Here is a 27,527-nt window from a genome sequence, read left to right as displayed (position 1 = left end):
TATACAGGAACAACACTACTGCTGTTGTATTGTGTTATCTTCGGTCGATAGATTTCATGAAATAAAAATATGATTATATAAAAGAAAGAATGGCTAATCAACAACAAAATGTACATGGATGATGGTTACACTATGTATTACTTGTAAGTTATATACAATGTAAATACTTCAGGGAATTAACGGTCATGGGATGTCCTTCGGTCTATGGCAATCATATACATACAGTGACTTCAGAAAGTATTCCGACTCTTTCCACATTTTGGTAGGTTACAGCCTTATTCTAAAATTGATTCAATTGTTTTTTCCTTCATCAATGTACACACAATACCCAATAATGGAAAAGCAAAGACAGGTTTTTTAGAATTTTAGCTCATTTATTAAAAATAAAAACAGAAATATTGTATTTACATAAGTATTCAGTATCCTTTAAGTATTCAGATCCTTTACTTGTAGAAGCACCTCCAGACACTTGGCATTCAGGCCAAAAAGTAAAATCTTGTTTCTCATGGTCTGAGTCCTTTAGGTGCCTTTTGGCAAACTCCACGTGGGCTGTCATGTGCCTTTTACTGAGGAGTGGCTTCCGTCTGGTTTGATTGGTGGGGTGATGCAGAGACGGTTGTCCTTCTGGAAGGTTCTCCCATCTCCACCATGGGGTTCCTGTTCACCTCTCTGACCAAGGCCATTCTCCCCCGATTGCTCAGTCTGGCCAAGCGGCCAGCTCTAAGAAGAGTCTTGGTGGTTCCAAACTTCTTCGATTTAAGAATAATGGAGGCCACTGTGTTCTTGGGTATCTTCAATGCTGCAGACATTTTCTGGTACTCTTCCCCAGATATGTGCCTCGACACAATCCTATCTCGGAGCTCTATGGACAATTCCTTTGACCACAGGGCTTGGTTTTTGATCTGACATGCACTGTCAACTGTGGGACCTTATATAGACAGGTGTGTGCCTTTCCAAATCATGTCCAATCAATTGTATTTACCACAGGTGGACTCAAATCAAGTTGTAGAAACATCTCACGGATAATCAATGGAAACAGGATGCACCTGAGCTCAATTTCGTATCTTATAGCAAAGGGTCTGAATACTTATGTAAATATTTCAGTTTTTCTAAAAATGTAGTTATGTTAATAAGATATTTCAGTATTTCTAAAAACCTTTTTTCGCTTTGTCATTATGGGTTATGGTGTGTAGATTGCTGAGGACTTTTTTTCTCTCCATTTCAGAATAAGACTGTAACGTAACAAAATGTGGAAAAAGTCAAGACACAGTATGTATTTGTGATATTTGTGGTTTCTCCGTTACCCAGAATAATTCACAGCTTTATGTTATTAGTACATGAGAAAATGCACAGGAGTTGTGAATTGATTGAGATATTTTCTTGAAAAATATTATCTTATTTGGGAGTATTTCTCAAATAAGTGCTAATTTATTATTTATCTAATTAAGATATGCAAATGTATTGCCTGAGAGCAACACTGTGAAGTTTGACTTAAACAACGCACTGTCAATCATCTCACCATGTCAGAGATGAGGTCCCTCCTCTTCTTGACCAGGCCACAGTGCATGGCCCTCCTCTCCTGGTTCAGAGCCTCATCCAGGCCCTGCCTCACCAGCACCAGCTCCTTCTGAGCCTTGTCTAGCAGCAGCTCCACCTGCTCTTCAGACACATCGCTCCCCCTGTTGGAATACCGGCAAGGTTGCATTTTTAGGAATGTAGGCTACATCTACGTTATACAAGTTTCCCGAACCCTTAGTAGTCTACAATGGCTTAAGGACAAGTGGATGTCATAAGGTGAATCCACCAATTTGTAAGTCGCTCTGGATAAGAGCATCTGCCAAATGACTTAAATGTAATGTAAAATGTAAAGTAGGTAGAAGACAACAGGTGCTATAAAACCTGACATACAGTATAACACATGTAGAGAGTCATAGCACAAACCTCCTATGCTGGCTGAAGCAGTTCTCTATCTGGCTGGAGGTCCTGGAGAAGGTCTCGGAGATCAGGCCCTTCAGGCTGTGGAGGCTGTGCACCAGGAACCTCCTCTGGGCGTGGCGCTCTCCCAGCATGCAACGTTGGTTAGCCAGGACCACATCCAGCACCTCCTCCAGCTGATTCTAGAGAGATGAGATGTGATGAGATCAAATAAAATGAGATGAGATAAGATGAACTGAGAAGACATGCGATGAGACATGATATGTGGTTGTCTCACCTAGCTATCTCAACATGAATGCACTAACTGTAAGTCACTCTGGATAAGAGCATCTGCTAAATGACTAAAATGTGAATGTCAATTAGATAAGATGAGAAGAGATGGTAAGAGATGAGAAGAAATTAGATGAGATAGATGAGACAAGATATGTGAAGAGATTAGTTAAGAGCACAGTATTTCCCCTTGACTTTCCCATTTAGTCCAAAACAACTTTCAGTGATACATACAGCGAAACATTGCTGAAAACTATTGCTGAAGTAGCTCCTACCTGAACATTTACATTGGCTGTTTCAAAGTGTTTCCTCCCATCTGTTCCTACTGAATGGGACCATCTTCACTAGCTCACCTGATAGGCAAAGTAGTCATGCAGGAGACTCCTGGCCTGGGTCTTCTCCAGCTCGCACATCCTGGTGGCTTCCTCCAGCTCCTCTGAGAAGATCTTGTGCAGCTCCACTCTTCTCCACTCCACTATCTGCCTTTGGACCTTGGCTGAGGCCTCCTCGTGTCTCACCAGCAGGGTGCGCTGGAGGTGACTCTGGTTCAGCTTGTGGAGCTTCTCCAGGAGGACACTGCATTGGTGGAGCTCCTGGAGAATCAACCAGAATCAACCAGACCTGTGTTAAATATAAGTGTGAAATACTTGAAATGCACTTGATTTAGTCTATCCAGTGCCATGGAGAGCTACTGGGTGTGCAGGCTTTTGCTACAGCCCACCACTAATATACCTGCTTCAAATAATCACCGAACCATAGTCTTGACCATAATAGGCTAAATCAGGTATTTAAGCACAGGGGTGGAGTTGCTTCTCCATCTGTGCCCATAGGAGCCATTTCTGGCATGTTTAACTAATTATTTATGCACAAGTCACATTGCTCTCTACCTCCGCCAATGGTTTTTGCTTGATAATAGCCACTACAGTACCTGTTCGTCAGAGTGCTGAAACAGCACCTCTGCCCGGGCCTTCTCCTGGGCCTCTCTGCGATGCTCCGCCTCCATCTGCTCCCGGGTCTCCAGGTTGCACTGGGCCGCCAGGGTTGCCATGCGTGCCAAGTGCTCCTCCTTCAGCTTGCCCTCCATGCCCATCAACTGGCCGTGGAGCACGCTCAGTAGCCGCTGCTCGGCCTGCTGGGACATGTGGTTCTGGGAGCGCAGCGCGGCCAGCAGAGCTGCGATCACATCTTTGTACATCTGGACCCGACTGCTCTCCAGGCTGGAAGTGGCTCGCAGCAGGCTGGACATCTCCAGGCTGTGAGGATGTCAGATATACAGTACCAGTCATAAGTTTGGACACACCTACTCATTCAAGGTTTATTTTTTTATATATATATATTTTTTAAACAATTTTCTACATAATAGAAAAGTAGTGAAGACAAAAAAAGTGTTAAACAAATCAAAATATATTTTAGATTTTAGAATCTTCAAAGCAGCCACCCTTTGACTTGATGACAGCTTTGCACAATTTTGGCAATTTCTCAACCAGGTTCATGAAGAATGCTTTTCCAACAGTCTTGAAGGAGTTCCCACATTATGCGAAGCACTTGTTGGCTGCTTTTCCTTCAGTCTGCGGTCCAACTCATCCCAAACCATCTCAATTGGGTTGAGGTTGGGTGATTGTGGGGTCCACGTCATCTGATGCAGCCCTCCATCACTCTCCTACTTGGTCAAATATAACTTACACAGCCTGGAGGTGTGTTTTAGGTCATTGTCCTGATGATCATCCGTTCACCTACCCGGCGTCTCACGAAGACATAGCGGTTGGAACCAAAAATATCAAATTTGGAGTCAACAGACCAAAGGACAGTTTTCTACCGGTCTAATGTCCATTGCTCGTGTTTCTTGGCCCAAGCAAGTCTCTTCTTCTTACTGATGTCCTTTAGTAGTGGTTTCTTTGCAGAAATTCGAACATGAAGGCTTGATTCACGCAGTCTTCTCTGAACAGTTGACGTTGAGATGTCCCTTTTACTTGAACTCTGTGAGGTATTTATTTGGGCTGCAATTTCTGAGGCTGGTAACTTATCCTCTGCAGCAGAGGTAACTCTGGGTCTTCCCTTCCTGTGGCAGTCCTCATGAGAACCAGTTTCATCATAGCGCTTGATGTTTTGCAACCGTACTTAAAGAAACTTTCAAAGTTCTTGACATTTTCCGTAATTGACTGACCTTCATGTCTTAAAGTAATGATGGACTGTCATTTCTCTTTGCTTATTTGAGCTGTTCTTGCCATAATATGGACTTGGTATTTTACCAAATAGGTCTATCTTCTGTATACCACCCCTATCTTGTCACAACACAACTGATTGGCTCATACGCATTAATGAAAGAAATTCCACAAATGAACTTTTAACAAGGCACACCTGTTAATTTAAATGCATTCCAGGTGACTACCTCATGAAGCTGGTTGAGAGAATGCTAAGAGTGTGCAAAGTTGACATTAAGGCAAAGGGTGGCTACTTTGAAGAATCTCAAATATAAATTATATTTTGATTTGTTTAACACTTTTTTAGTTACTACAAAGCTTTGTCTGACTTTATACTTTATCGTTCATCAACACATAGTTTCCGGCAGACAAATGACCAAATAGCCCTCTAGTGGCCTCATGGGTGGAACATTATTTAAAAAAAATCTTTATATTTTCAGAATTAACAAACATATATTTTTTGTTGTTGTTGAAAATTCGGTGTTTCTATGTCAAACTGTTTTGTTAAAATTCAGTACTATGTGATGTATATAAAGCGTAATATTGGAATGCAAACTCAAAATTGAGTACATTTCCACTCTATATCTGACATGGTACAGGTGTCTTCTTTTTTATAAGACTATAACAATATGTTAGGTGTATACTTTTGTTTCAAAGTTGATTTGTACAAAGAAACTCTGTTAAACCCAGATTTAGCCCACTGCAGTACAAGTTCAATGCAGATAGGTATAATGTCACTGTTAACCCAATATTCATTTAGCAGCGGCGGGCCACCATTACTAAAACGTGAGCACTACTAAAAAATAATACTTTCGGGGGTGGTAAGTCATTTTCAGTATAAACTTAAATGACTACAACCAGATATAAAGTATGTAGAAAAGATAACAGGGTTATATATTTTTTAAATAAGATCATGTTTGAGAACTAACAACCACCAGAATAAAAAATAGACAGTCAGGGAGAGTAAAAATGTCCCAAAATGTTATGGCATGGGGCCCCCATTGATTGTCTTATAGTGTTTGAGTCACTCAGATAGCACAAGAACAAGGCATAAGCCATTAAAATGTGTAGAATTGCAGGAAATTTGCTTTAAAACTTTTTTTTGCCCCATGACTAAATGTTTTGAATTGCAGGAAATTAGCTTTAAAACTGTTACATTTTCTCTTCATCCCATGGCAAAATGTGTAGATTTGCAGGAAATTAGCTTTAAAACGGAAAAACAAATTACGACTTCTCATAATGACCAAATAACAGATACTTTCAGTCTAGCAAGAATAGAAATACACTGAATGATAATATAAATGCAACATCCTTTTGATAATGCAAACCAAAATGACTCTATTACTTGTCTCTGTTGGTTCCATGTTTCATGAGCTGAAATAAAAGAGTGCAGAATGTTTCCATATGCACATAAAGCTTATTTCTCTCAAATTTTGTGCCCAAATTTGTTTACATTCCTGTTAGTGAGCATCCACCTGACAGGTATTGCATATCAAGAAGCTGATTAAACAGCATGATCATTACACAGGTGCACCTTGTGCTGGGGGACAATAATAGGGTACTCTAAAATCTGCAGTTTTGTCACACAACACAATGCCACAAATGTCTCAAGTTTTGAGGTAGTGTGCAATTGTAATGCTGACTGCAGGAATGTCCACCAGATGTTACCAGAGAATTTATTGTTAATTTCTCTACCATAAATTTGTTTTAGAGAATTTAGCAGCACATCAATCCGGCCTCACAACAGCAGAACACATGTAACCACGCCAGCCCAAGACTTTCACATTTGGTTTCTTCACCTGCGGGATTGTCTGAGACCAGCCATCCATACAGCTGATGACAACTATAAGAAACCGTCTCAGGGAATCTCATCTGTGTGCTCGTCGTCCTCACCAGGGTCTTGACCTGACTGCAGTTCGCCGTTGTAATCAACGTCAGTTGGCAAACACTCTCCTTCGATGGCCACTGACACACTGGAGAAGTGTGCTCTTCATGGATGAATCCTGGTTTCAACTGTACAGTGCAGATGGCAGAGAGCATGTATGGCGTTGCGTGGGCAAGCGGTTTGCTGATGTGGAGTTATGGTATGGGCAGACATACACTACGGTGCCTCCCGAGTGGCACAGTGGTCTAAGACACTGCATTGCTAGCTGTGCCACTATAGATTCTGGGTTTGAGTCCAGGCTCTGTCGCAACCGGGAGACCCATGGGGCAGTGCACAATTGGTCAAGTGTCTTCCGGGTTAGGGGAGGATTTGGCTGTCAGGGATGTCCTTGTCCCATCTCGCTCTAGCGACTCCTGTGGTGGGACGGGCGCAGTGCACGCTGACATGGTCACCTGTGAACATTTGAACATCTTGGCCATGTTCTGTTATAATCTCCACCCGGCACAGCCAAAAGAGGACTGGCCACCCCTCATAGCCTGGTTCCTCTCTAGGTTTCTTCCTAGGTTCTGGTCTTTCTAGGGAGTTTTTCCTAGCCACCATGCTTCTACACCTGCATTTCTTGCTGTTTGGGGGTTTAGGCTGGGTTTCTGTCCAGCACTTTGTGACATCAGCTGATGTAAGAAGGGCTTTATAAATACATTTGATTGAAATTTGATTGATTTAGTTCAATTGACTGGTTTCATTATATGAACTGTAACTCGGTAACATCTTTGAAACACAGTTCCTACTCCTAGAGCATAAGACATCATAAACCATAACGACAAGTAATAAAGCATTATATCCTTTGGCATTTCCATACTCACTTCTCCAGAGCTTGATACATGTTCTGAGGGTCTTCCAGCACCATGATGTCCACCATCTTGTCCTCGAATGCTGCCTCTTCTTTGGCCGTCTCACTCATGTTGCATACCGCATACTCAGGGTCTGAAGCGCCTCGCTTTTTCTTTAGGAATGACAGACATACAAAGAGAAACAGTAACCATCCCTTTACTGTGGATTGCTTTCAAATAAAATAAAACAATCATAGTCAACGAACAAATGGGAGAAATATCTTTCAAACAATAGTTCAAAATAAAATACAACGGAGAGTCAATTTGTTGACTTTGTATTGGTGTCATTGTTTTTCTTTTTGCCACGGCTGGGTGGCTAACAAGTATACAGATCTGTTTGTGCTGTCTTGCCAACTTCATTGCTGTCATTGTCACACAGCAATGGAGTTGGCAGGACATCACAATCAGATCTGGGACTCAGGTAAGCTAATAGTGGTGAGGTTACAGTAACAACGTCTTACCCTTCGCTCTAGGGAGTTTTTCCTGGCTCGGGCACATATTAGGTTCATGGCCAGAAATCCCAGGGACAGCAGCAACAAGGACAGAAAGAATCCACCAATAAACCCAGCGAAATGGACATAGTGATTGGGGTAAATCTGAAAGTGTATAGTAAGGGTAGGTCATATTCATCAATATTTGATAAAGAGAAAGAAATTACTATCAGGGGCACAGACAATGCTGTAATCTGATTACTATGATGAAATGTACATAAGTAAGGTTGTATGTAAGGTTTAGCATTGTAAACGCAGCATTACGTTGAGCACGACTATCAACCGACATCACATTGATAAACTAAGAAGTAAGAAACAAAGGCTTCAAGGTTACCTTGTTCGTGGAGTTAAGCCTCAGAGTCAAATTAGCCACCATTGGACCAAACATATTGACGTCATTCTGTAGAGCGAGAATAAAAGTATAAATTACCCTGGAATAGCACCTATGTACAGCAATGTAAAGTGTTGCTGCTTTGGCAATATAATCAGAGCAAGAGAAAAAGGGACAAAGTGTCTAATAATGTTCTATATTATGTCATGAGGTGATTGCAGTACCAGTGAAGCATTGGAGAAGGTAAGGAAGGCAGGCAGGTCCAGAATTTCACTCTTGTGACCCTTGATGAGGGCAGTGTACGTCACAACGTACTGAGATCCTGCTGCAGAAACACAACCAAAACAACAACGATATTAACTACGGTTGGAAATATGGAGTAAAAAGCTAATACAATTATTTTAACAATGTTCATAACTCCAATTGGATAAGTTCAGGTGGCACAGCCTTCTGTAGCATGGAGCCTGAGTCATGTTCAGTGAGGTACACTGTAGCAAAACAAACTGAAAATCAGTGCTTCTTATTACACAAGTTCAGGTAGTATCTCCCCGTTTCAAATGTAGGCTATTTTCTCATTTTGTGCATACTGAACACAACCCTGGTGATCTGACTGGTTGACAGACTGACAGACAGACTGATGAAACCGATTTCTCATGACTCTTGTGTACCTGGCAGTGAGTCGATGGTGAAGGTCTGGAAGCCTTTCTCCACCACCATCCCCCCACTCTGCAGGGCTGCTATCCCAGAGACGGAGTCCCTGATGGCCAGCTGGGAAAGGTTGCTGTCCCCTGGAGGCCCAGTATTGTTGATGAGCAGGAAGAACGTCAGATGGGGGAACTCGGTACCTGCCTCCACCTGTGTCCCAAAGGATCGTAGAGAACACATGGTATATGAGGGCACATTGTACATACACTTCTACATACCGAGCCTAGCCGAACAGTAACGAGCAAAGCAAGACCATCCTCTACAGAGTCTACATTACTTACCTGGGCACATTTCTGAAATTTGAGTCCAAATGCTGATGGCTGTGCAGCACTTTGAATCTGAAAGAAAGTACAAAGTAAACACAACAAGTTTTTCAGTTTCACAAAAGCATGGATGGAAACTTGTCCCTTTATGTTCCATTATGGCTTTTGACCACAACCCCTGTCTCGGTTTGTGTACTTACCTGAGGCAGAGTGTGACCAGTGATGTATCTGGTGAGACTGCTCCTGCGGCTCCGGGCCTTATACTGCATGATGTTGGCCAGGTGGCTTAAGGAGGTGTAGAGGGACTGGCCCCCGGGGCCGGCTGGGGCCACAGAACGAAGAGGACCCTCTTCAGCACAGAAAGCCATGGGCCCACATGGCCCTGGTTGTCCTGTGAAGTAACATTAGTAAACATACAATAGTGTACAGTAACAGTACACATAGTTCCATATGTAGTTATGTCCTGGAGCTGTTCTTGTCTATTAATGTTCTATATTATATCATGTTTTATGTTTTGTGTGGACCCCAGGAAGAGTAGCTGCTGCTTTTGCAACAGCTAATAAAATACAAAAAAATACCAAATGACACAGTGGGTTTGAGAAGATTTAACAGTTAACTGGTGGAATTACTGTCATAGGCTACTTTCAGTCGAGAAGGCTAAGTCTCTTTTGACATTATACCCTTATCGTTACCCTACGGATGATAATAAATGTTGCAGAACACATAAAATAACAAACCATCCATCTTCTTCGAGCTCAGCTCTGCTGATTTTCCACCAGGGTCATGTTGAAATGGTATAAGAGAGTCCTGTTGAATGGGAAACAGTGAAAAACAAAACCTGTTCCAAAAACTGCATAGCAGACAGACAGATATACAGCCCTTAAAATAGGACAGGCACAGAAATAAGGGAATTGGACTCACACTAGGTCGACCATTTCCAAATGAGTTCTGTCGAGTTCCCCATGATAGTACAGAGATGTAACAGAACGCGGGATGTACATGGTTGCTGTCCCCCATGATAGCGGAATGGCATGGATTCTCATGATGGCTTACATTATTGAACCCATACGAATGAAAAGGGCGGTGCTGTAGACGTCTCCAAAATACAGGCCTATACTCTTGTTGAAAACAGAAGAAAATAGTGCATACAGTGACTACTTCCACGAGGAAATGTACCTGAAGCATTCGTTTGTTCTAAAACTTTCACTACTTTCCCGAAATCCGTTACATTTTGCATCCTCTTGTTACTGTATTAGACAAAGGAAACATTGTCATTGTTCTTTGATAACACGAAATTGTGTTACAATATGTCTTAAAAACATGTCGTGCAAAAGAAACAAACAGGAATAACGGGCGAAACAGATTTTTGTCGACTGTGAAAATATAGGTCATGGAAACGGGTCATCCAAACTTCCTCCAAGACTTTCCCAAAACTATGAAGAAAAGGACAAGCTCCACCCCGAAATGCCTTGCGTTACATCAAATCTGTTCAATTATTGGTTGAATAGTCCGTCTGTGAAACATCGAATCTGACCGCAACAAAAATAAGTGTTTTGTTAGTTACGGTGTCATACCTCAAGTTATTACTTTTCCATCACACGTTTTTTTTAAAGTAACTTTTACGGTTGTTTTCGGTAGGTTAATGGTTTACGGTCTTTGTCCATGACCAGTTTGAGTTGTTGTCCTGATTCTTTCTTTCAGGCGTAGAAGAAATGCGCATTTTTCGTCTATTTTCTTCCTCTGCACCCGGGAATTATCCAAAATGAACGACCACGATACGATTAGGCATCCCGATTGCTCAAATGATGTCTTGGTTCACTTTGCAGAATCTCTGCACATATTTACAGGATTATTGACAGTGGCCACTGTATGTGGGTTTTTTTCAGGAATCATAGCTGCAGTCGTTCTGTATGTCTTTTGCCTGAAGCCTATGCTTCTAACTCGACAAGTAAGTTTATAAAGGTGTTTATTATAGGTTTGTATTAGTTAGTGTTATAACTCGTTGTTTGGATAGGCAAATAGCTTAGCCACCTGCATGACCTCATTGGCAATAATAACAGCAATAATCAATAACTCTGCAGTCATCAGCTCACTATATGGCAAGCGTCAGGATACCATTAACACGATGTATAACTGTTTAATAACTGAGGTGTATAGTCCTTTTGAATAAACCCAATTCAAAATGATACTGTCTTCCATTCCTTTCCACCAGGGCTATGATGCCAGAAGACTGTTTGAGGGAGACGACCAGGATAGGGAGAACAACCACAGTGACTGTGTCAGCAACAGCAAGAAGGGTGTCCAAAGTGCCACTACCAATGAAAAAGTAAATATATTGTATTTTAGTTATAGATATAGAATATTTGAGCACCATAAAAGTGCCTTAGTGTGATAGATATATTGCAAGGTAGGTACACTCTTCAGCTGTTCCCAAGTATAACCCCTTTTGGTTCCAGTTCGAACTATTTTGGGTTCCATTTAGAACCCTCTGGGAAAACGGTTCTACCTGGAACCAAAAAGGGTTATCCTATGGGGGACAGCCAAAGAACTCTTTTAGGTTCTTGATAGCAACTTTTTTCTAAGTGTACAGTATGTGTAAAGAAAAGCTGATTTGGCTTTCATTAACATTCACCTGACTTCATTAACATTTTCCCTAACAATTCACTTTGTTTATTCCTTTACCAGGAAAAGAAGCAGCCACCCGTGAACAGTGATGTGGCTGCTTTTGCATCACGGGCAAAGGTGGTGTACCCCATCAACCAGAAATACAGAGTAAGATCATCTGTTTATATTACAGCCTTCATACCACATGTAACCAAATCTATCCAAATTGGAACACTAATTGCAATGTAACTTTGCCTTTATTCTGATAGTTCAGCACAAAAACATATTTAGATATTTGTTCTGTACCCTTTAAAAGCAGTCTATGGCTGAACTACCCCTTTAAAGATCTAATCTGCATTAGGCGTAACAGTGCCACTGGCACAAAATACTTTGTTATTGTGTTTGTTTTGTTGATGAAACGGAGATGAGGAGCATCCAGGAGTGTGGTAAAAAAGATGTCCACTACATATTCTGCTGAAACATCTGGCAAACTTTGACTTTGAGGTGAACTGGCCCTTTAACGTCACATCCCAACGTCAGCCCTTAGCGGATGGAGCCTCCAACCCCTCACTGCACGAGCACTCCAAGCTGCCTGTCCTCCCCAATGGAGAGTCCTCGTCGGGCTGTAGCGGGGATTCACTGAGCCAGGACCAGGACAACGACGACAGCAGCCAGTTCATCTCCTCCTCACTGGTCCCCAAGAGTCTGCAGAACGAGAGCTTCACCAGGGTGGCCCTCTACCCCCACACGCTCTCTCAAACAGGGTGAGATGATGAGGAACAGATATTTCAGTTCATTAAAGTGCTTGCTTCACCATGGAACACTACTATTATTTGTCTGTGTATGAGGATGTCATATTGCTGAGTCTCCCTTTACTGTTCTGTACTGTAGATGCAAGCTGTGTTTCTAATGTAATTCTGTTACCACTGTAGTTTTGAGGGCAGGATCAGCCTGTATTGTCTGGCTCTGCAGGACGTGCAGATACACTGTTCACAGGTCCTGGAAGAGAAATGTGTGGTGGGTGACCTCTTTATTTCACCACACAGTAGCAAACAATTGGGTAGCACATTCCATGAGCCAATTAATGCATTATGAATGCACTTATATTGCCTATTATCTCCTCATATTGCATTATCAAGACTTTATATACTGTATGTTTGTTTTTAAGAACATTTCCATTGATAATATGACAACCGTACTAGTTTGCTTAAATGTTGTGTAACATATTGGTGGGTCCAAATCTCAAGAAGATATCTCCCTTACCTCTCCCATTTCCTTGTTGTAGCTCTTTCTCCAAATTCTCAGAATTATACTCAGCGGTCGTTTTCCCAAGGATAAAAAGGATTCAGCTTTTTTCACCAGTGTTCTTCTCCTGCAAGAAAAGGTACAATCTTCATCCAAATCCTAGCATGAGATGTGCATGCGTAACATGATTTCCCACAAACCTGCTTTTACATTCTCAAGTAAGGATTCTGATCTTTATTGATTTTCTCATCTCTTTGTAGGAACTGGGTTTATTAAAGAAAGAACTGTCAGCCAGCCTGTTTTCCTGTGAGAGAAACAAAGATCTAAGTTCAGATCCTTGTACCCTGGAGGAGATTGAAAGAACTCAGAAAGATCTACTGGAGCACGCGCTTCAAATGGTACGCGCTTCAAATGGTACGCGCTTCAAATGGTACGCGCTTCGAATGGTACGCGCTTCAAATGGTACACGCTTCAAATTGTACGCGCTTCAAATGGTAACCAAGTCGACTAGATCAAAAAGCACGACCAAACCTTTGAACCACATAGTGTGTAATTCACATTATACAAATTAAACCGCCAACATTGAACCATATTGTCTGCTCTAGCAAAGTAACATGATTTCACCGACAATGCAATTGCCAGTTTGATGGAAAAAAATCTTATACGTTTATGGGGAAACGTTTTCTTTAAAAACTTGGACGTTTGTGGACAAACTTGAAGTATGTCTATCTCCACAGACCAAGGGCTTTAGCAAGCAGGTGGAGGCCTTCTGCCAAAGCCTCCTGGGCAGTTCCAGTGTTCTCCCCAGAGATGAGGCCCAGGATGTCATCCACACCCTTATCCAATGTCTCCTATTGGTCGAAAACCAGCTAACTGAGACTCAGGCGGCAGACATGAAGGTGAGATATAAGAACAAGAAACATTTAAGGATACAGGACAAAGAAGTTATTTTTTACATACATGTAAGTATTTTTCAGAACTCCATTTGCACCCAAACCTTGGTACTTTTAATGAGGTTCCATGCATGGCCGCTGTTCTACATGGATGCATTACACATGAAGATTAGATAGGTGTAAGAAGTATGACAATAATTCCTTCCTATCATTTTTTTGACTTATAACATAGAAAAGACAAAAATGTAACACATAAAAAAAATATAGGAAGGAATTATTGTCATACTTCTTACACCTATCTAATCTTCATGGCCGATAGGGTCTATTTATTGATGAGGGCCTGCATCCATCTCTCTCTTTCCCCTGGCTCTCTCCCAGAGGACCCAGGAGAAGCTGCTGTGGTGGGAGGAGCTGAGGGGTGTGCTGCAGGCCAAGCCGGCCCTGCTCCAGCAGGAGGTGTCCCTCAGACAGGACCTGGTGGCCCAAGGCCTGGAGCAGCTGACCAGTGACGGCCACCTGACATTCGCCACCATGGAGAAGACCCTGGACGAGCTGCAGACTGCCCTGACCGAGGGGCTGCAGCACTGCAGCGAAGGTGAGTCATGTTGTAGACGCACATGCATGCATGCAGGAGCATGGATATACACAGACGCATGCACACACACACACATGCACATACGCACACACACACACACCACCTACATTCTTAGATCATCTATAAGTAGTGTTCCCCTATATTCATAAATCTTTGCCGCCACTCAATAAAAAAAAGTAAATTACTTTTTGGGATGGTGAAACTTTTTCAGTATATACTTAATTCTTACGGCTATGGGTTTCGCTAGCAGCACCCCTCGACAACATTCCTCTGAAAGGGCAGCGCCTTAGAAATATGTAACTTTCACACCTTAACAAGTGCAATACACCAAATGAAAGATAAACTTCTTGTTAATCTACCCATCGTGTCCGATTTCAAAAAGGCTTTACAGCCAAGTCAGAGCCAAGTTGCAAAAACACACAGCCATTTTTCCAGCCAAAGAGAGGAGTCACAAAAAGCAGAAATAAAGATAAAAGTAATCACTAACCTTTGATGATCTTCATCAGATGACACTCGTAGGACATCATGTTACACAATACATGTATGTTTTGTTCGATAAAGTGCATATTTATATCAAAAAATCTCAGTTTACATTGGCGCGTTATGTTCAGTAATGTTTTGCTTCCCAAACATCTGGTGATTTTGCAGAGAGCCACATCAATTCCCAGAAATACTCATAATAAACATTGATAAAAAGATACAAGTGTTATTCACAGAATTAAAGATAAACTTCTCCTTAATGCAACCGCTGTGTCAGATTTCAAAAAAACTTTACGGAAAAAGCACACCATGCAATAATCTGAGTACGGCATTCAGAGACCAAACCAGCCAAAGAAATATCCGCCATGTTGTGGTGTCAACATTAGTCAGAAATAGCATTATAAATATTCATTTACTTTTGATGATCTTCATCAGAATGCACTCCCAGGAATCCCAGTTCCACAATAAATGTTTGATTTGTTAGATAAAGTTAATAATTTATTTCCAAATTCCTCCTTGTTGTTAGCGCGTTCAGCCCAGTAATCCATCTTCATGAGGCGCGAGCACTAGGTCCAGACGAAAAGTCAAACATTTCTGTTACAGTCCGTAGAAACATGTCAAACGATGTATAGAATCAATCTTTATGTTTTTAACATAAATATTCAATAATGTTCCAACCGGAGAATTCCTTTGTCTTTACAAAAGCAATGGAACGCGAGCTACCTCTCACATGAACGAGCGTCACGAGCTTGTGGCACTCTGCCAGACCACTGACTCAAAGAGCCCTTATGAGCCCCTCCTTTACAGTAGAAGCATCAAACAAGTTTCTAAAGACTGTTGACATCTAAAGGAAGCCTTAGGAAGTGCAATTTGACCCACCTCAGATTTCCCACTTCCTGGTTGGATTTTTCTCAGGTTTTCGCCTGCCATATGAGTTCTGTTATACTCACAGACATCATTCAAACAGTTTTAGAAACTTCAGAGTATTTTCTATCCAAATCTACCAATAATATATACTATATAATATATACTAGCATCTATGACTGAGTAGCAGGCAGTTTACTCTGGGCACGCTTTTCATCCAAACGTGAAAGTGCTGCCCCCTATCCCAAACAGGTTAAATGACTAAAACCAGATATAAAGAATGTAGGAAAGATAACGGAGTTATATATTTTTAAATAAGATCATCTTTGAGAACTAACAACCACCAAAATAAAAACTAGACCGTCAGAGAGAATCTAAAATTCCAAATATGTCATGGAATGGGGCCCCCATTGATTTTGTTATAATGTTTGAGTCACCCAAATAGCATAAGAACACGACATAAGCCATTGTAAAAATCAAATAAAATCAAAGTTTATTTGTCACGTGCACCAAATACAACAGGTGTAGAGCTAACAGTGAAATGCTTACTTACAGGCTCTAACCAACAGTGCAAAAAAGGTATTAGGTGAACAATAGGTAAGTAAAGAAATAAAAACAACAGTAAAAAAGACAGTGAAAAAACAGTAGCGAGGCTATAACAGTAGCAAGGCTATATACAGGCACCGGTTAGTCGGGCTGATTGAGGTAGTATGTACGTACATGTAGATATGGTTAAAGTGACTATGCATATAGAATAAACAGAGATTAGCAGCAGCGTAAAAGAGGGGTTGGCGGGTGGTGGGTGGCGGGTGGCGGGACACAATGCCGATAGCCCGGTTAGCCAATGTGCGGGGGCACTGGTTGGTCGGACCAATTGAGCAAGTATGTACATGAATGTATAGTTAAAGTGACTACGCATATATGATAAACAGAGAGTAGCAGCAGCATAAAATAGGGGTTGGGGGGGCACACAATGCCAATATTCCGGGTAGCCATTTGATTACCTGTTCAGGAGTGGCTTGGAGGTAAAAATTGTTGAGAAGCCTTTTTGTCCTAGACTTGGCACTCCGGTACCGCTTGCCATGCGGTAGTAGAGAGAACCGTCTATGACTGGGGTGGCTGGGGTCTTTGACAATTTTTAGGGCCTTCCTCTGACACTACCTGGTGTAGAGGTCCTGGATGGCAGGCAGCTGCTGATGTACTGGGCCGTACGCATTACACTCTGTAGTGCCTTGCGGTCGGAGGCTGAGCAGGCAGTGATGCAACCACTCAGGATGCTCTCGATGTTGCAGCTGTAGAACCTTTTGAGGATCTGAGGACCCATGCCAAATCTTTTTAGTTTCCTGAGGGGGAATAGGCTTTGACTGTCTTGGTGTGTTGGACCATTCCAGTTTGTTGGTGATGTGAACACCAAGGAACTTGAAGCTCTCAACCTGCTCCACTGCAGCCCTGTCGATAAAAATGGGGCATGCTCAGTCCTCCTTTTCCTGTAGTCCACAATCCTCTCCTTAGTCTAGGCTGTCTCGTCTTTGTCGGTGATCAGGCCTACCACTGTTGTGTCGTCTGCAAACTTAATGATGGTGTTGGAGTCGTGCCTGGTCATGCAGTCGTGGGTGAACAGGGAGTACAGGAGGGGACTGAGCACACACCCCTGAGGGGCTCCAGTGTTGAGGATCAGCGTGGCAGATGGGTTGCTACCTACCCTCAGCACATTTTCTCTCAGCCCCATGGCATAATGTGTAGAATTGCAGAAAGTTTGCTTTAAAATAGCAAAATGTTGTCCCTGCGGCAAATACTAGAGCCTCTAACATTTTGTGTCAGAGACCACGCCATTGGCCTGACACACATTATTGCTGCCGCGTGCAAATAGCCAACCGCTGAAACAAAGAATCTGGTTTGTGTTCAAAAGTGACCTCCCTGAATTCAGTATCAGGTCAAATCATAGACATTAGGAGTGCGTTCTTAAATTGCCCCCGGTGTCTCAGAGTGCGCTCTGGGACATACTTAAATGAAGATAATTCAGAGCGTTTCTCTTTTGGGGCGAAGAGTAGGGTTGATCAATGCGTTTTGACCTTACCACAACAGTCAAGCTAACTGGCTAATGTTGCTTTCTAGCTACTTTCTAGCTACTTTCAGACACAAATGAGAGAACACCTCACTGTGACCATTTTACTAGCAGAGCTGGTTATACAGTTTTCATGTTATCTAGTGGGTTAAACACTGTACTGGCAACAATTACATTGAATTTTTTACCCAATGTTTACTGACACAGGCCATTGGTGCTAGGTCTTTCGTAAATTCATGAATTATTCCCCGTCATAATGACGTCTTTGTAACCAGTTGTGCCCACTGGGAAGTTGTGTAATTATCTAGTACCCTGCTGAACTTCCCCCCTGAGGAATATGGTGGTAATATTTCAGTATTATGTGGCCTAGTTCCTCATCTTAAATTAACTGGCTTCTTAAAATATTCAGTGCCCTTTCTCCATTACCAAAAAGAGTAAATCAAGCAAATTAATATTGATTATTCTTTGAGTGCACTGTTATAACCAATGCGAACCACACTGTGGTGACAATAAAATATAATTTTATAGTTATACCATTTTGATTAGAGTTCGACCAATTATGATTTTTCAACGCCGATACCGACTATCGGAGGACCAAAAAAGCTGATACCGATTAATCGGCCGATTTTTTTTGTTTTTTTTGTAATAATGACAATTACAACAATACTGAATGAACACTTATTTTAACTTAATATAATACATCAATAAAATCAATTTAGCCTCAAATAAATAATGAAACATGTTCAATTTGGTTTAAATAATGCAAAAACAAAGTGTTGGAGAAGAAAGTAAAAGTGCAATATGTGCAATGTAAGAAAGCTAACTTTTAAATTCCTTGCTCAGAACATGAGAACATATGAAAGCTGGTGGTTCCTTTTAACATGAGTCTTCAATATTCCCAGCTAAGAAGTTTTAGGTTGTAGTTATTATAGGAATTATAGGACTATTTCCCTCTATACCATTTGTATTTCATTAACCTTTGACTATTGGATGTTCTTATAGGCACTTTAGTATTTCCAGTGTAACAGTATAGCTTCCGTCCCTCTCCTTGCTCCTCCCTGGGCTCGAACCAGGAACACAACGACAACAGTCACCCTCGAAGCAGCGTTACCCATGCAGAGCAGGGGAAACAACCACCCCAAGGCTCAGAGCGAGTGACGTTTGAAACGCTACTAGCGCGCGCTAACTAGTCAGCCATTTCACATCGGTTACACCAGCCTCAGTCAGATTATACGCAAAGCAGGACACGCTAGATAATATCTAGTAATATCATCTACCACGTGTAGTTAACTAGTGATTATGATTGATTGATTGTTTTTTTATAAGATAAGTTTAATGCTAGCTAGCTACTTACCTTGGCTTACTGCATTTGTGTAACAGGCAGTCAGTCTCCTTGTGGAGTGCAACGGTCGTTATTGCGTTAGACTAGTTAACTGTAAGGTTGCAAGATTGGATCCCCCGAGATGACAAGGTGAAAATCTGTCGTTCTGCCCCTGAACGAGGCTGTAACGGCGTTCTTCATTTGTTGAAAGAGAGTCGGACCGAAATGCAGTGTGGTGGTTACTCATGTCTTTAATGTAGAAGATAGCGATACATGAAATAACTTAAATAAATACAAAACAACAAACGGAACGTGAAAACTTATTACAGCCTATCTGGTGAACACTACACAGAGACAGGAACAATCACCCACGAAATACAAAGTGAAACCCAGGCTACCTAAATACGGTTCCCAATCAGAGACAATGAGAATCACCTGACTCTGATTGAGAACCGCCTCAGGCAGCCACGCCTATGCAACACCCCTACTCGGCCGCAATCCCAATAACTACAAAACCCCAATACGAAATACAACAACATAAACCCATGTCACACCCTGGCCTGACCAACTAATAAACTAAAACACAAAATACTAAGACCAAGGCGTGACAGAGGCAGTTAACCCACTTTTCCTAGGCCGTCATTAAAATAAGAATGTGTTCTTAACTGACTTGCCTAGTTAAATAAAGGTGTAAAAAAAAAATCGGCAAAATCGGTGTCCAAAAATACAGATTTCCGATTGTTATGAAAACTTGAAATCAGCCCTAATTAATCGGCCATTCCGATTAATCGGCCGACCTCTAATTTTGATATAAGTACATTTTGTAGTAATGTAGTTTAATACTCAACTCTAAATGACAAATGCGGAATGCGGCATGACACACAGAAGAATTAAGTGAATTGTGTTAAAAGAAAACTGGTCAAATTCTGTGCCAAATCAACAACTTAGTGTAGTAACATTGTAATTTACATATAATGATGTCAATAAATCAAAACTACATGTAATTACATTTTTTTATACAGAATGCAGGATAAAGACCAAGGAGATTGTGTATGAAAAGTGCAAGAAGATCGACTCCAAGAAAAATAAACTCCTGAGAACTCACGCAAAGGAGAGAAGCCGTGTACTGGATTCTGCACAGACGCACAGCGACCTACAGGAATTTGTGAAGGTCAGTATCTCTCTTTTAGTAGGCTCATTCATTCCCTGTCGTGTGTCCAGTGCCATAACAATAGTAGTAGTAGCGGTACTGCTAAACTACTTCTCTATTCACTCACTTCACTATAAAATCGAATTTGGATAAGTACAAACTCTGTGTATTATGGTTTTCCAGTCCCATTACATTACATTGTTAATTGCTCCTTATAACTTTATGCTCCGGTTTAGCAGTTCAATTCTCTTCTCCAGGTGTATCAGGAGCTGCTTCTGAAGCAGAGGAAGCAGAGCAGTGACTTGGAGCTGCAGCAGGATGGGAGAGTGGCAGAGGCAGTGTGTGATCTTTGGAGGGTAGGTCGTAATTATGGCATTTCACCAAAATCTGTGCAGTGCTAATTCAACTTATTTTCTAATAGAAAATAACCCATGCTTTTGTATCTCCAGAGGCATCATGCCACCTGGTCCAAGAAGCTGGGAGAGCTGGCCAAAGACATCTTCCTATCTGCTCTCCCTGCTCAGCCCCAGTTGTCCACAAACCAAGGCCAGAGGCTATGGCTGGATCTAGATGGTGACCTGGTTGCACTGCTGCAGCAGGCAGAGTCCAATACCAAACGGCAACTGGAGGGTGTACAGGCTCAATTGGAGCGAGATGGACAGGTACTGTATTAGAGGTTGACCGATTATGATTTTTCAACATCGATACTGATACCGATTATTGGAGGACCAAAAAAAGCCGATATCAATTAATCAGACGATTTTTATTTTTTTATTTCTAATAATGACAATTACAACAATACTGAATGAACACTTATTTTAACTTAATATAATACATCAATAAAATCAATTTAGCCTCAAATAAATAATGAAACATGTTCAATTTGGTTTAAATAATTCAAAAACAAAGTGTTGGAGAAGAAAGTAAAAGTGCAATATGTGCCATATAAGAAAGCCAACGTTTAAGTTCCTTGCTCAGAACATGAGAACATATGAAAGCTGGTGGTTCCTTTTAACATGAGTCTTCAATATTCCCAGGTAAGAAGCTTTAGGTTGTAGTTATTATCGGAATAATAGGACTATTTCTCTCTATACCATTTGTATTTCATATACCTTTGACTATTGGATGTTCTTATAGAATAACTACTCCAAGCACTTTAGTATTGCCAGTGTAACAGTATAGCTTCCGCTGGCAAAACCTCTCCTCACCCCTACCTGCTCAGGCTTAATTATTAACAACACACAGAAATAACCAGGAACACATCGAAAACAAGATATTTATTCTTTCAGTGAAATACGGAACCGTTCCGTATAAATAAATATTCCTGTTACATTGCACAACCTTCAATGTTATGTCATAATTACGTAAAATTCTGGAAAATTAGGCGGCCCAAACTTTTGCATATACCCTAACTCTGTGTGCAATGAACCCAAGACAAGTGACACAATTTCACCTGGTTAATATTGCCTGCTAACCTGGATTTCTTTTAGCTAAATATGCAGGTTTAAAAATATATACTTCTGTGTATGATTTTAAGAAAGGCATTGATGTTTATGGTTAGGTACACATTGGAGCAAGGACACGCTAGATAAACTAGGAATATCATCAACCATGTGTAGTTAGTGTAACTAGTGATTATGATTGATTGATTGTTTTTTATAAGATAAATTTAATGTTAGCTAGCAACTTACTTTGGCTTACTGCATTCGCGTAACAGGCAGGCTCCTCGTGGGGTGCAATGAGAGGCAGGTGGTTAGAGCGTTGGACTAGTTAACTGTAAGGTTGAAAGATTGAATCCCCGAGCTGACAAGGTAAAAATATGTCGTTCTGCCCCTGAACAAGGAAGTTAACCCACCGTTTCTAGGCCATCATTGAAAATAAGAATTTGTTCTTAACTGACTTGTCTAGTTAAATAAAGATTAAATAAAGGTGTAAAAAAATAAATAATAATAAATAAAAAAATCGGCCAAATCGGTATCCAAAAATACAGATTTACAAATGTTATGAAAACTTGATTATCCCTAGTTTATCGGCCATTCTGATTAATCGGTCGACCTCTATACTGTATACATGCTGCCGGACCCAAAAATGTAATGAATAGAGCTGACTCGATTCCCTATTCCCTATTCCCTATACATCATATCTGTTCTACTCAATGCATCTTTATCTGGACCTTCTGTAACGTTGCACTCTTCTGGATAAGCGCCAGGTTACACTCCTGGGTCATATTCGTTGGGCACTAAATGGAAGAAAACTTTATGAAATGTGGAGGTAGTACTACTAGATCTGGTCTAGTTACAACCGATTGTTTTTGCTTTCCGTTTTGAAATGTTTTGCTAATGACTACGCCCATTTTAATACTGTATTTCTGTATGTTTGTCCTGCTCTAGGTATGGTGTGAGGAAGCGGCCCTGGTGCTGGCCTGCCTCAGACACCTAGGTGAACAGCAGCTGAAGATCCTTAGAGGCATGGTGGTCAGACAGAGCTACATGCTTAACAGGTGAAGCAGGGGGACCTCTGGCAGATGGAAATACATTTAAAAAATACAGTATTTCATATATGATCTGAAATCTATTTGATTTTCAATCGTAAACATTTTATACACTCTAGCACATCTGCCAAGCAAACGCATGGTTTAAAGTGGCACAGTGCTTATCATGCCTGATACTGTAAAAATAGGATGTGCAGGCTTTTGTTCCAGCCCAGAACTAACACATTTGACTCAACCAACGACCAATCCCTACTCTATCCCAGCCATGTGGGGATGTTGATTGAGAAGAAACAGCACCTCCTACTGGTGGCGGTGCAGAGGCACTTTGTGGCCAGACACTTCTGTCTGAGGGTCTTGAAGGAGATGAGGTTGTCCAAGCTCAAGGTGCTGTCTCAGAGTGACTTCAGGGCCCTGCTGGCTCTAGAGGACCACACCCAGACCACAGTCAGACCAACGCTCCCCAAAGCCCAGCAGCAGGTTCAGTCACACATTCACTAACATTACATTACATGTTATTATACAATCTACAAAGTGAGAAAATGAGGCTGGTTTTGACATTTGTTACGGCCTAGTAGAAACATGCCTGATTCAACTGATCAACTAATCACCAAACCCTTGATTAGTTGAATCAAGTGTTTATGCAGAGCTAGAACCAAAAAAGTGCACACTTGTGATTCCCCCTAGAAATGAAGAGAAACTACTTTAAAAGGAATACAGTATATAGAGACCCCTACCTGTCCTTCTTGCTCCATCTACAGCTCTTTTTTACACTATCAATATGTCACCTTGTCACTGTGGTCTGTCAATCACCTCCCTCTGTGTCTTGGACTGCTCACAGGAATCCAGTGCCAGTGTTGCCGAGAGGCACCTGGGCCCGGAGACACTGCTGATTGGCCACAGCTTCCAGCAGGAGTTCCTGTCAGAGCTGGAGACGGGAGCGGAGCTCCTTCAGGCCAACGCCCAGCAGCTGGTGGGCCACGCCCTCAGCCAGAGCCTCTGGCAGCAGATGGACCAGGCCCCTCCCACTAGGCCCCAGCCTGACCACGGCAGGAAGGTAATGGAGCGACTGGCCTCATTCATAAACAACCTCTAGGCCTTTCCCCTTAAGACAGACATGGGCAAACTAGGGCTAATGTGATAATTTTAGATTATGACAAAAACCAAGTATAAATTATAGTGGATCTATGCCAGTGGAGGCGGCTGAGGGGAGGACGGCTCATAGTAAAGTCTGGAACGGAGTCAATGGAATGGTGTCAACCACATGAAAACCACGTTTGATACCATTCCATTGACTCTATTCCAGCCACTATTATGAGCCATCCTCCCCTCACCAGCATCCACTGACCTAGGCCTATGTATTATTTTTAAATAGCCCCCCCCCTCCTTTTTTATCTATGTTCTATCTATTCTAATTGTTATTTATTTGGGTATGGGTAGAGCCAGTTGACGGAGGTAGCGTCAGAGAGTGTGTACGTGACCCGGGATTCCCTCAGTGCTCTGGTCACCAGCTACTACTCTCAGATCCAGGACATCACCAAGGGCCTTCAGCAGCAACACCCTAACAAGGCCAGAGGTGAGATGAACAGGTGGTGATTTTGGTCCGTTAGTGCTAATTCTATAGTAAAACTACAGATACAATGAATGTGTGAGGTACCTTACAATCTGTTCACTGAAAAACTACACTAGAAAGTCTTTCGGTTCTACTGGCAGAATCGTGGGCTGTTTATGTGCAATGTTGCAATTGATTGGTGTATTGTTTTTTTGCAGGGAGCTGTACGCTATCTCAAACCTTCACATAATCTTCAATTGATTGAATTAGGGGCCAAAGTTAGTAATACAACTATCACTGTGGTGTTGTGTCTGTCCCCTCCCCAGAGGAGTGTGAACGACGAGAGAGCAGCTCTCAGATGAACAAGGACATGCTAAAGGAGCTGGCCAACTGGGGGAGGAAGCCCATGTCCACCGAGTTTCATCAGAGGTACTGTTTACTTTCTCTACTAACCAATTGACTGTTATTTATACTATACATTTGATTCCCTGTCGTTCTCTCCTATGATTTGGCATGGCAACTAATGAACACGGCATAAAGTTGTCTAAAGCAATTTATGTATGTACAAACCTGGGTTCAAATTGAGCGTTTGATTGAGCCTGCCTGGAGTGTCAGATGGATGGGTTTTGCACTTTTGTGACTATTTCATTGGTTCTTTTGAGCCAGGCAGGCTCAATCAAGTGCAGCTGAAGTATGAAAGAAAACAAATACTATATGAACCCATGTCTAATATTGTAACGGAATTATACAGAGAAGAGCTCACTCTTTTTCATTGTACACTACCCACCATGCTAATAGGGTTGAACTGCAGAAGAAGAGGATGTTGGAACAGTATGACTTGGAGCAGGAGGTCGCATGTGAAACTCTGAGGAGAAGGAAGTTAGCCCAGGAACAAACCATGGAGCGAATCAAAGGACAGTTACAGGTAACAGCCACCTTGTAAATGCTAATTCACAACGGTTCATCGGGTAGAGTAGCAGGGTAGCCTAGTGGTTAGAGTGTTGGACTAGTAACTGGAAGGTTGCAAGTTCAAATCCCTGAGCTGACAAGATACAAATCTGTTTTTCTGCCCCTGAACAGGCAGTTAACCCGCTGTTGTTGAAAATAAGAATTTGTTCTTAGCTGGCTTGCCTAGTAAAATAAAATTATCATGTTGATGTGAAAGCAGAGAATAGTTTAGTTTTAACTTCCATGAATCCGTGGGAGAGTTGGCAAACATTTCTTCAGTCTTATGTGTAAATATCACTACATAGTTTGTTCAGCTAATATAAGTAAATTCATGGATAATGCCTGTTGTTCATGATTTATATATTAAAGATTGTTTTAATAAATATTTTATGAAATAAAAAATACATTTGTATTAATTTTGTATATTGTATTTCTGTGTTTGCTCCATCAGGAGGCAGAAGAGGCCTTCATAGCTAAACTATCTGCCTTAGCTCGGATCCCATTACCCGACAAAGAGCTCAACACTGAGGATGACATCATAGGTAAGGATTTTCAAGGGCTGTATCTGAAATGGCACACTAGCAGTATTAGTTGTAATAGTACTAGTGACCAGAGGTCGACCAAATATTATTTTTCAACGCCGATACTGATACCGATTATTGGAGAACCAAAAAAAAAAGCCGCTACCAATTAATTGGCCGATTCTTTTTATTTATTTGTAATAATGACAATTACAACAATACTGAATGAACACTTATTTCAACTTAATATAATACATCGATAAAATCAATTTAGCCTCAAATAAATAATGAAACATGTTCAATTTGGTTTAAAAAATGCAAAAACAAAGTGTTGGAGAAGAAAGTACAAGTGCAATATTTGCCATGTAAGAAAGCTAACGTTTAAGTTCAGACGCATACTTGGTGTACAGCCCATTATATTTGCTACTGAAAATAGAAGCTATCACACAGTTTTCTTGTTTATTTTATGATTATGAATATCCTACCATAGTTTTCAAATAAGAGTGTTTGTGAACATGAATTGCATCATCAATGTCACATTTTTACAGGGGAGGAGGAGAGTCCAACATTGAATCCAACATTGTGGAAGAGGCGAGAGAGGCGGGAGCATGAAACTCTGCTCACCAATCCAACACTTTTATTTTCATGACAGGGAGTGTGCACTGGGCAGTTTTGGCTGTTTTCACATGTAATATAACCCTTTTTAATCCTCTTTATGTCCACTGAAAGCAGGCTAGTGATTGCTTTGCAACGCTTGCAGTTAGCCACCGATTCTTTCCAAACCCAACATTGTGGAATTGCGATTTCCAACTTGTTGTGTAAAGTCCATGTCAGATGGCCAATGATCATCGATTCGTTTTATCTATAATTTATCTTCATATGACAAGGATTGAAAAGGATTTGCCAGTTGATTGCAGCATGTCTAAGGCACGTTCACACAGATGAGCAGGGACCCTGGGCACCTTTCTTTGGTGTTTTTCAGAGTCAGTAGAAAGGCCTCGTTAGTGTCCTAAGTTTTCATGACTGTGACCTTAATTGCCTACTGTCTGTAAGCTGTTAGTGTCTTATCGAACGTTCCACAGGAAAATGTTAATTCATTGTTTATGGTTCATTGAACAAGCATGGGAAACAGTGTTTAAACCCTTTACAATGAAGATCTGTGAAGTTATTTGAATTTTTACGAACTATCTTTGAAAGACAGGGTCCTGATAAAGGGACGTTTCTTTTTTTGCTGAGTTTATATACTATGTGGTGTCAGAGGAAGGCCCAAAAAATTGTCAAAGACTCCAGTCACCCAAGCCATAGACTGTTCTCTCTGCTACCGCACGGCAAGCGGTGCCAGAGCTCCAAGTCTAGATCCAAATGGTCACCCGGCCTACAGTACCTACATGTACAAATTACCTCGACTAACCTGTACCCCTTGTGGTGGTTAATTTATTTACTATCAAATGAGGAGAGACAAACTTATCACACAAGTCAGAGTTATCTCCCAGAGGCCCATCCTCAGTAGAACACACACAATAGTTAACAGAACACTCTATTCTGTTGAATAAAACAACCATTTGATGCAATAAAAGCATTATAACATTATCTTTCAATTTTGCCACCATACCCTGCACACAGACTCGGTACCGGTATCCCCTGTATATAGCCCCGTTATGGTTATGTAATCTTATTGTGTTACATTTTATTTTTTACTTTAGTGTATTTAGCAAATATTTTCTTAACTCTAGTTCTTGAACTGCTTTGATGGTTAAGGGCTTGTAAGTAAGCATTTTACGGCAAGGTTGTATTCGGCATATGTGACAAATAAAATTCTATTTGATTTTA

At 41.3% G+C, this 27,527-nt stretch overlaps 2 protein-coding genes across 6 annotated transcripts in view; one reads left to right on the top strand and one right to left on the bottom strand.

Moving 5' to 3' along the window:
- The window catches only part of LOC135539627 (limbin-like), a 23,365-nt gene extending 12,877 nt beyond the window's left edge, over positions 1-10,488 (bottom strand). For all 4 annotated transcript variants that reach the window (XM_064965620.1, XM_064965621.1, XM_064965618.1 and 1 more), the window contains exons 1-13: positions 9,893-10,488; positions 9,709-9,778; positions 9,172-9,362; positions 8,990-9,046; positions 8,672-8,858; positions 8,228-8,328; positions 8,007-8,072; positions 7,643-7,777; positions 7,155-7,294; positions 3,134-3,458; positions 2,559-2,798; positions 1,942-2,117; positions 1,520-1,679 (exon numbers count right to left, since the gene is read on the bottom strand). In XM_064965620.1, coding sequence (XP_064821692.1) covers positions 1,520-1,679; positions 1,942-2,117; positions 2,559-2,798; positions 3,134-3,458; positions 7,155-7,294; positions 7,643-7,777; positions 8,007-8,072; positions 8,228-8,328; positions 8,672-8,858; positions 8,990-9,046; positions 9,172-9,362; positions 9,709-9,778; positions 9,893-10,156 — 2,112 coding nt within the window. In that variant the 5' untranslated portion in view covers positions 10,157-10,488. The remainder of the gene's footprint in view (positions 1-1,519; positions 1,680-1,941; positions 2,118-2,558; positions 2,799-3,133; positions 3,459-7,154; positions 7,295-7,642; positions 7,778-8,006; positions 8,073-8,227; positions 8,329-8,671; positions 8,859-8,989; positions 9,047-9,171; positions 9,363-9,708; positions 9,779-9,892) is intronic.
- On the top strand, positions 10,408-27,527 carry LOC135539628 (evC complex member EVC). 2 transcript variants are annotated; one of them, XM_064965624.1, is made up of 21 exons: positions 10,408-10,605; positions 10,858-10,919; positions 11,184-11,297; positions 11,657-11,743; positions 12,116-12,339; positions 12,508-12,592; positions 12,861-12,959; positions 13,081-13,218; positions 13,558-13,719; positions 14,092-14,308; positions 20,061-20,209; positions 20,446-20,544; positions 20,638-20,850; positions 22,579-22,688; positions 22,943-23,156; positions 23,518-23,733; positions 24,117-24,252; positions 24,555-24,657; positions 25,027-25,153; positions 25,628-25,718; positions 26,246-27,527. In XM_064965624.1, exons 2-21 carry the CDS (start codon positions 10,902-10,904, stop codon positions 26,344-26,346), a joined length of 2,703 nt encoding a protein of 900 aa, XP_064821696.1. In that variant the 5' UTR covers positions 10,408-10,605; positions 10,858-10,901; the 3' UTR covers positions 26,347-27,527. The 2 variants fall into 2 exon arrangements, with proteins under 2 accessions (XP_064821696.1, XP_064821694.1); XM_064965622.1 differs by having other exon boundaries at positions 10,408-10,919.

Source organism: Oncorhynchus masou, chromosome 5, assembly GCF_036934945.1.
Source record: "Oncorhynchus masou masou isolate Uvic2021 chromosome 5, UVic_Omas_1.1, whole genome shotgun sequence".
Taxonomy (NCBI): domain Eukaryota; kingdom Metazoa; phylum Chordata; class Actinopteri; order Salmoniformes; family Salmonidae; genus Oncorhynchus; species Oncorhynchus masou.
Note: the sequence above shows the minus strand (reverse complement) of the source record. Positions and strands in the feature narration are given on the sequence as shown.